Below are 9471 nucleotides of genomic sequence, written 5' to 3'. Positions count from 1 at the left end.
GTATAATTCTAGAAATCTAGGCTATTGGAAACTGAACAATTCACTTTTGTACCATGAAGATTATTATTAATAAATAAATACTGGACAGAGGCAAATATTAAAAAGGAATATGGCAAGGTATGGGAACTATTTAAGTTTGAAGTAAGAAAATTCAGCATTCAATTTGGAAAAAAATGGCTATAAAAAAAGAACACAAATTCAAGACATAATTAGAGAGATTTACAATTTAACTCAAAACACCCCACCCACCCAATAATGATATTTTAGAAAATTTGCAGAAAGAACTAAACCATATTTAATAAGAAAAAGCCAAAGGTACTTTTGTAAGATCTAGAAGAAAATGGATCGAAGAAGGTGAAATAAACAGTAAATACTTTTCTTGAAAAAAGGAATGCAGAAATGTGTCTGATTAGAAAGTTAACAATTAATGACATTGTTACTAAAGACCTAGTTATGATTTCTAAATTTGTTTCTAAATAGTATACAGATATCTATTCATTAGAAGACAATCAAGATCATTTCATTCTTTTTAAAACAATTAGAAATACAAACATGCTATATTTAGAAAGTAAAATTGAATGTTCCTCAAACCTTTCTCTAATGAAATTGAGTTATCCATTTAAGCACTAAAAAATGACAAATCCCCTGGAAATGATGGCCTTACTTAAGAATTGTATAAAACTTTTATAGAAGATATATCTAAATTCCTCTTAGCAGTAGGCTTATGTGAAGAAGCCATCAACAAGGGATCCTTACCCTAGTGAAAAGTAAATATACAGAAAGAGAAAACAGGAGCGGGAGCTCACTGGATGTGTCACAAGAAAATATGTGAGGAAGACAGATGTCATTCTTTGTAAAAAGTGTAAAAAAGAAAGAAAGCCACCATCACATCTTCAGTACTTTGGTAACTGGTAGAGTCTGAGACTCAAACATATGGTGAATGGAGGGCTGTGCTGGAGGAACGAGGTTATAGGGGGAAAAAGCCAGGAAATGACAACCCTCCAGCTTCGTAAAATTGCTCTTTTTTGTTTATTATTTGGTTAATGTTTGCATTATAGAGCAATTTTCAAGTCTCCAACAATGACAGCTGTCTCTAAAATCTATAATAGTTCTCTAAAAAAAAAAAAAAAAAAATCTCTAAAAGAAACGTTTTTTTTTTTCTTCACTGTTTCCTCTGCTGCATGCATGACCTTTAAATGAGTCTTAACACAGAACTGAGTGTGATTTACTGTGATCAGCCACAGGGATTCGCACAAACTAAAATTAATTTAGTTAGTTACTCACCAACATTAATAATGACAATATTTTTAGGGGTCAATCCAAAGCTCATCAGTCTTTTTGGCAGTTAAAAAACAGAATCATAATTTTAGATAAGATTAGCCAGCAGCCTGAGAGCTGAAAGAGGAAAACCCTTTATTCCTCCTAGATACAGTCATGTCACTGTGTGGGTCAAACTCTGAATGGGTGATGCAAAAGTCTTAAAAGAGGAAATACCTGCTTTTTCACCTCTGCTAAATATTTCTCTGACATTTGTTTGACTGTCATCTATCAAGATGGAGCTGTACATAATCATTCTCACCCTTACTGTTGTTCTTTCAACTGATGCTGAATGTAAGTTAAAGTTTTTTAATCACTTAGGTAGTGGTAAAATGACAAAACTGATCATGTTTAACACCATTAGTCATTCATTCAAAACCTGCCTGTGTTTTTCTTAGGGGTTTAAATGCTTGAAACCAAAAGATTATTATTGTGTCATGTAAATTTGGTTTGTAAAATGTTCGGTTTCACTTTATTTTACAGTATGTGCACTTACATTACTGTGTACTTACCCAAGAAAGTAGTAATATAAGGTAACTACATGGATTAAGGTTAGGTTTAGGTGTAGGTTCAGGGTTATTACCTAGTTATTACCCAGTTATTGTAATTAATAAGTACATAGTATACATATGGGGAACAGGACTGTAAAATAAAATGCTGCCATTTTTTAATGACTTTGGTACTGTTTTCCACAAGTAAGTAACAAGTAATTTTCAAAACTCTTGGTACAAAAGACTATTTCTTGAGAACATTTGATACATGTTTTAAATCACCCTTAGAGGTGCTAAGAAATGTTACAGTACTCCAACATCACAACAAAAGAAAAGAAAAGAAAAGAAAAGAAAAGAAAAGAAAAGAAAAGAAAAGACCTTGCCATACTGAACTAAATAAAGAAGTTTGTTGAGACAATCTTTTACGTTGGCTTGAGAAAGCATGTCCAGAAAGTTTAAAAAAGTTGTTAAAGCTTGAAATTTGAAGGTTTTCAGTTTGCTTTGTGGTTGCAAATGTATTCCTTATGGTTTCTAAGGACTCAGGTGGTTGCTAAGGTGATTAAGGTGGTTGCTAGGGTACTCTGAGTGGTTGCTAAGGTTTTATGGGTGGTTGCTAGGGTGTTGCTATGTGGCTGCTAAGGTACACGGGGTGGTTGCTATGTGCTTGCTAGGATACTCGGTGGTTGTATTATCACATTGCTATTGCATGTTTCAGATTCCAAACTAGTTGAAAGAAAGAAAGAAAGAAAGAAAGAAAGAAAGAAAGAAAGAAATGAATGAAAGGGATTCCCAGCTTAAATTCCCAGAAGCACAATTCAGGTTTATTATTATAAGGAACAGTTATTGATGGCTTCACACAAAAGTACATCACAGGCACAGAATGAGCATTTTAAACCATAAAACACATGCAAATGACTCAATTCCTCTTAAAACATCATGGCATGGCATCCTTGTTACAGGTGTACAGTGTGAGGGAACAAACAATGTACAAACATAACAAAGGAAAGAAAAAAAAAGGGCCTTTCCCAAGTCTCAGAAATTACCAGCTTAAGCACCAGGATAGACTTCCCAAAAATAAAACAAAAGAAGAAAAAGCTAAACTGAAAAGAACAAGAGCAACAAATGAGCTCTGCAGAACTAAATTAATAACATACTGTAAAAAAAAAAAAAAAAAAAAAAAAAAAACTACTTTATTATTGTAACGATACAGGACTCATGGTAAGATCCATATGCAGCTTTATTAAATGTGAGCGTGGTCGTACAGGCAGGGTCAATCAGGAGCAAACAGGAACAGCAAGGGACAGGCAGAGTCGTAGTCAGAATACAGGCAGTATATCAAGGCAGGCAGATATCATACACAGAACAGCAGTCAAGGCAAGGATCAGGACAGGCAGCAACAGGTCGATAACGGGTAACAGGCAGAAACGGCAACAGACAGGCAGACAAAATAATAATGCTTAGAAATGTAACAAGGTAAACAAGACTTCGCGATCCAATGATGTGTGAGTGAGTCCTTTATAGTACAGATAAGAAGCTACAGGTGTATGTGGCAATTGGTGATTGGTGTGGAATGTGAACATGTGACTGGCAGGGAGGATTATGGGAAGTGTAGTCCAGGAGTTGACAGGAACTGACAGTGATCGTGACAGAATGTCCCCCTCCCGGAAGGCGCGTCCTCGCGCCGTAGATGGCACAACCGGGGAGGGGGGGTGGGTGCATTGGTGACGCAGACGGGTCTCCAATGCAGATCCAGGAACTCAGGTAGCCACGGTAGGTCAGGTGCCACGGGTAGCCATGGCGGGTCAGGTTCCACGGGCAGGCATGGCGGGTCAGGTGGCTTGAGCTGCCACGGCAGGTCAGGTGGCTCGGGCAACCACGGCGGGTCAGGTGGCTTGAGCAGCCACGGCAGGTCAGGTGGTTCGGGCAACCACGGCAGGTCAGGTGGCTTGAGCAGCCACGGCAGGTCAGGAGCCTTGGGCGGCCACAGCGGGTCAGGAGCCACAGGCAGCCATAGCAGTTCGGAGGCCGCTGATGACCGCGGCCGTGCAGGGTTCCCACCCGTTGGGGATTTCAGCGGGGTCCGTAGCGGGTTCGTGGGCAAGGAGTTCGGGTGGCGCCGGCAGGGCAAGGCGTTTGGGCGGGGCCGGCAGGGCAAGGAGCTTGGGTGGCGCCGGCAGGGCAAGGAGCCTGGGCGGCGCTGGCAGGACAGGGAGCTTGGGTGGCACCGGTAGGGCAAGGAGCTTGGGCGGCACTGGCAGAGCAAGGAGCTTGGGCGGCGCCGGCAGGGCTAGGAGCTTGGGCGGTGCTGGCAGGGCTAGGAGCTTGGGCGGCGCTGGCAGAGCAAGAAGCTTAGGCGGTGCTGGCAGAGAACGACACTTGGGCGGAGCAGAAGAGACCTCTGGAGTGGTCTCCAGGCCCACAACGGGCTCTGGGAAGGCCTCCGAGCCCTGAAAGATGAAAGGAGGCTTCTTCCTCCTCTTACGTGGACAAGGCGGCGGCTCTGTGTTCACCTCCTCAGTGGACACTGCAGCGAGCTCACGGGCTGAAGCGGACTCTGGAGCGGACCCACTGGCTGGAGCCGGCTCTGGAGCGGATTCACTGGCTGAAGCGGATTCAGGAACGGACTCACTGGCTGGAGCGGACTCAACGGCTGGAACGACCCCTACGTCCACAGACACCGAAGGGGCGGCCATCTTGCCCGTGGGCACTGGCGACGCGGCCATCTTGTCCATCGCATCCAGAGAGCCTGAGTGCGTAGCAACCGGCGAGCCTGAGTGCGTAGCAACTGGCGAACTTGCGTGCGAAGCGTCCGATGAGCTTGAGTGCAAAGCGGCCGACTGGCTTGAGAGCGAAGCGGCCGACGGGCATGAGAGCGAAGCGGGCAGAGGCTTAGGAATGCCAACCGCTCGTGCTGAAATCAGCGGTGGATCAGCCACACTGGAACGCAGCGCTCTCCGTTCTCGGACAGATCTAGGAAGGTGACGTGACTCTGGGCGATCAGCGGAGACGTGACGTGACTCTGGAAGATCGGCAGATGTGTGCCGTGGGTCAGGAAGATCAGCAGAGACATGAACTGTTGTTGTTGTGATGGTAGCCGCCATTTTGTGCATGTTCCTTGGCGCGGCAGCCATTACGTGATTCACCATGATGTCGCATTTCTTCGCGACACCCACAGTAAACGGACAGCCAACAGTCAATAAAGCGTAATCCATGAAATGACTTAGAGATGAACGGGGTCCCTCACGGATGAGTTGTGATTTGAGTGGTTGGTTCACGCCATCACAGAAGAAGTCTATGAGTGCGCAGTCAGGCAAATTTGAATACTGTACAATGTCCAAATATTCCACTACATATTCCTCCAATGATCATGTGCCCTGCGTACTCCACAACAACAACTGAGCAATGTCCATACCGTACAAATGCTCTCCAGGAAAGCTGCTGGATCGTGGTGGCGGCGAAGTCTTCTGTAATGATACGGGACTCATGGTAAGATCCATATGCAGCTTTATTAAATGTGAGCGTGGTCGTACAGGCAGGGTCAATCAGGAGCAAACAGGAACAGCAAGGGACAGGCAGAGTCGTAGTCAGGATACAGGCAGTATATCAAGGCAGGCAGATATCATACACAGAACAGCAGTCAAGGCAAGGATCAGGACAGGCAGCAACGGGTCGATAACGGGTAACAAGCAGGCAGACAAGATAATAATGCTTAGAAATGTAACACAAGGTAAACAAGACTTCGCAATCCAGTGATGTGTGAGTGAGTCCTTTATAGTCCAGATAAGAAGCTACAGGTGTATGTGGCAATTGGTGATTGGTGTGGAATGTGAACATGTGACTGGCAGGGAGGATTATGGGAAGTGTAGTCCAGGAGCTGACAGGAACTGACAGTGATCGTGACAATTATAAATATCAGCATATGTGTTAATGCCCTTTAACAATTTGATTTTGAATACTTTTTCGCAAAGATCCAAAAATAAAGCAAATTGTGGAATTAGGACTATTGGGATGAGATGCATAAAAATTAGTCCTACACAAAAGATTGTTTTAAAGACAAAAACCTGACAAAATAAAATGTCTTGAGGTGTGGTAACCGTAGTAGAAGTGAAGTAATTGACTCAGAGTCATAGCTATTTCATGTATATAACTAAACTGACTTTATTTGCTCATTCTATTTCAAGTGTTACATGAATATTTTGGAATTCATGGATGCTCTGAGACAGATGGAGAGGATATGCATGGAATTGATGGAGAGGAAATGTGGCATGCCGACTTTAATCAGAAGAGTGGAGTAGTAACATTACCTGATTTTGGAAATCCTATGGTATTTCCTGGTTTTTATGAAAAAAGTGTTATTGAAATGAAAGGATGCAAAAGTGATGTAGCCACTTTGACTAACATTTTCAAGAGCCCACCACCAGAAATGGGTAAGGCATGAAAACATGCATTTAAATTTTACATTTTTGAATGAACATCAATAGTGCATATATACATACAAGGATATAGTAACTATTTATAAAGGTGATCATTAATAATTAATATCCCATCTACAAGTGCATGAAAAGTTAGGCAGTTATAACAACTCAGGTTATGAATGCTTAATCATGATGCTAATTATTGCTACTACCTATTTTATTCAAAACCAAATTCATGAGTTACGTTATGATGCATGAAGTGTTACATGATGTGAACTTTTAATCTATGTGAGAACAGAAATGAAATGAGTTATATACATCCAGTGTCATCAAGTGTTGCCTCAAAAGTGTATATAATGTTACATTATGATGATATCTATATTTCTTTGAATTAATTAAAAAATAGTTATTTTTGTTTCTAGATGCACCCCAAACATCCATCTATCCAAAGGATGATGTGCAGCTGGGTGTTCAGAACACCCTTGTCTGTCATGTGACCGGATTCTATCCTCCATCTCTCAGCATCTCATGGACTAAGAATAATGTTAATGTGACAGAGGGCATGAGTTTAAGCCAGTACCGCCCAAGGGCAGATGGTACCTTCAACGCCTTCTCTACTTTTAGGTTTACACCTATTGAAGGAGACATTTACAGCTGCACGGTGAACCACATAGCCCTCCAGGGTCAACCTCAGACCAAAACATGGGGTAAGTGGGATTTTCAATTTGAATAAATGGATATTAATCTCTCTCTCTTTTTTAAATCATATTTTCATGCATCTTCCAATATCCTATTCATGTTTTTTTCCAGATGTTGACATCGCCCTCCCAAGTGTTGGTCCAGCAGTGTTCTGTGGAGTGAGTCTAACTCTTGGACTGTTGGGAGTCGCAGTTGGAACTTTCTTCCTCATTAAAGGAAACAACTGCAACTGACCTGGGGTGCGTTTCCCAAACAACAATGTAACTTTCTGCTGAACTACCATAGTATGATGCATCATTGACCAAATCAACTAGCTAGTCATGACTGTTTCCCGAAACCATATTGTCGTAAACCTGTCATTCAACCACGTTGGTGGGTGACGTCACGCAGGTGGTGAGAAATAACTTCTTTAAATGAATCCGTTTGAGATCAAATTAATGCTGGATTCTTTTGCTATAAATTACAGACATGGCATTAGAGGACTAATTCTCATTTTTCTCAGTTATTTTGCTTTATTTCCAGATTAAATCAAGTGCTTGTTCTAGAGCATGTACGCACATGCGCACTCTTCAAAAACGGTGCTTAAAATCTCTTGACAAACTAAAATATATAAATGACATTTGTATGTATTTGAATTAAAAGATATACATAAAAGATATACTTAAAGGTGATAGAGAGGATTTTTTCGTCGACTGAGAATCCAAAGACTGTTACTGAGTTTTTGAAATGAGCGCATGCGTAAGAACAACCCGAGTGTTTACCACCAGCATTCGCTGTGTCGTGTTTTTTGGATTCATTATGTCGGAATCACCGCAGGTAACTCATAATCTGCAGTTGTTACTCCTGTCTCCTGACAAAAACATTGCATGCAGCGCCTGTGAAGTGTGGAAAGTTACTGGAGAGCACAGCCGCGCTCGTCTCTCAAAAGGAACGTCACGGCAGTGATTGACAAGCCAGAGGGCCAATCGTTTACGCGATAATCGCGTAAACGATTGGCTGATGTTTTAAGGCCCTACCTCGTGCACAGATGATGTATATTAATATTATTCCTTTCAGTGCACCTAATAAATAGTCTTTTATCAGTTAGTAAAGACAGTTTCAAGTAATATTGCAAAAATGTATAAAACAAAACATCCTCTTTAGCACCTTTGATGTCAGCTTGCTTATTTTGCTCAAGATAACGATTTATTAAGTCCACATGTTATAAAAACAAGAAACTATGCTTCTAACCACATCTCGAGAGCTGTTGTTCCAACCACACAAGTTTGGGATGCAGTTTGCTTATGTTCGTTTGAACTATGGTTTCGGGAAACACCAAATCGTTGAACTATGTAAGTAACGATGGAACTTGCGATGTTAGTTAGCTAATGATGCTTTTGGGAAACGCACCCCTGGAAGCTACAATATCTCTTATTGGAACTGGCCAATTAGACAACTAGTACATGTGTGTCATTCTCGTGATGTCATATTTGATGTTAAAGGTATGAATAAATAAAGTAATAAATCTGGATTCAATATGTTCTAGCATTCTATTGATTCTTCAAAGCATGGCCAACTTTTAACACCAGACATGCTTATATTAAAAGTCTACAACCCTTTTATTAAAACAAAAATAAATATATGTACTTAAACATCATATTTGCAGTTCATATGCTAATTATGCATAACTTCATTAAATAATTTAAATAGTTATTTAATTATTTTATATAATTAATATATAAACTGTTCCAGGACTTGATGCCAGAGTAACAGCCCTATGCAATTTAAAGGTGGTACAGGGGATGTTTTCGTCGACTGAGTTTTTGAAATGAGCGCATGCGGAAGAACAATCCCCCTCCTTCACAGCTCATTTCAAGTGAACGCCTCCCAAAACTCGTGCACGAGTATCGGAATACGAGTGTTTACCACCGGCATTCACTGTGTTATTAAGCCGGGCACACATTTTACAACTAGCTAAAACATTCTGACTATGCTCAACATACAGCGATAGTTTCCTGCTCCTGAAGCAGATTTATATACTTTCACATGGAATTTGAACACCGACTGTAATCGCAGAATAAACGCAACTGGCTCTGACTGGACACGTTTGAGCGCGATCAGTCATAAGTATCAATTTACATTCATAATCGGCCTTACAATCATTAAGCCGCGCACACACTTAGTGGATTCATTATGTCGGACTCACTGCAGGTGACTCATAATCTGCAGTTGTTATTCCTGTCTCCCGACAAAAACATTGCATGCAGCGCCTGTGGAGTGTGGAAAGTTACTAGAGCGTGCAGCCGCGCGTCTCTCACAAGGAACGTCATGGCAGTAATTGACAAGCCAGAGGGCCAATCCGCACACGTCTCTCGTAATGGCAGTGATTGACAAGCCAGAGGGCCAATCGTTTACGCGATGATCGCGTAAACGATTGGCTGATGTTTTTAAGGCCCTACCTCGTGCACAGATGATGTATATTAATAATATTCCTTTCAGTGCACCTAATAAATAGTCTTTTATCACTTAGTAAAGACAGTTTCAAGTAATATTGCAAAAATGTATAAAAC

General features: G+C 41.4%; 1 protein-coding gene across 1 annotated transcript; it reads left to right on the top strand.

Annotated features, from left to right (window-relative positions):
* The first annotated feature begins 1553 nt into the window (after nt 1-1553).
* Nucleotides 1554-7155, top strand: LOC137027246 (H-2 class II histocompatibility antigen, A-D alpha chain-like). Its single transcript, XM_067395205.1, has 4 exons — nt 1554-1611; nt 5990-6235; nt 6646-6930; nt 7034-7155. The coding sequence occupies exons 1-4, from the start codon at nt 1554-1556 to the stop codon at nt 7153-7155; spliced, it is 711 nt and encodes a 236-aa protein (XP_067251306.1).
* Nucleotides 7156-9471: the final 2316 nt, after the last annotated feature.

Source organism: Chanodichthys erythropterus, chromosome 9, assembly GCF_024489055.1.
Source record: "Chanodichthys erythropterus isolate Z2021 chromosome 9, ASM2448905v1, whole genome shotgun sequence".
NCBI classification, from domain to species: domain Eukaryota; kingdom Metazoa; phylum Chordata; class Actinopteri; order Cypriniformes; family Xenocyprididae; genus Chanodichthys; species Chanodichthys erythropterus.
The sequence above is the reverse complement of the archived record's forward strand: the minus strand, read 5'-3'. Positions and strand labels throughout refer to the sequence as shown.

Coding starts and splice junctions, on each gene's coding strand:
- LOC137027246 (XM_067395205.1), top strand. CDS start 1,554: ATGGAGCTGTACATAATCATTCTCACCCTTACTGTTGTTCTTTCAACT. Junction 1,612..5,989: donor TCTTTCAACTGATGCTGAAT/GTAAGTTAAAGT, acceptor TTCTATTTCAAG/TGTTACATGAATATTTTGGA. Junction 6,931..7,033: donor ACCTCAGACCAAAACATGGG/GTAAGTGGGATT, acceptor GTTTTTTTCCAG/ATGTTGACATCGCCCTCCCA.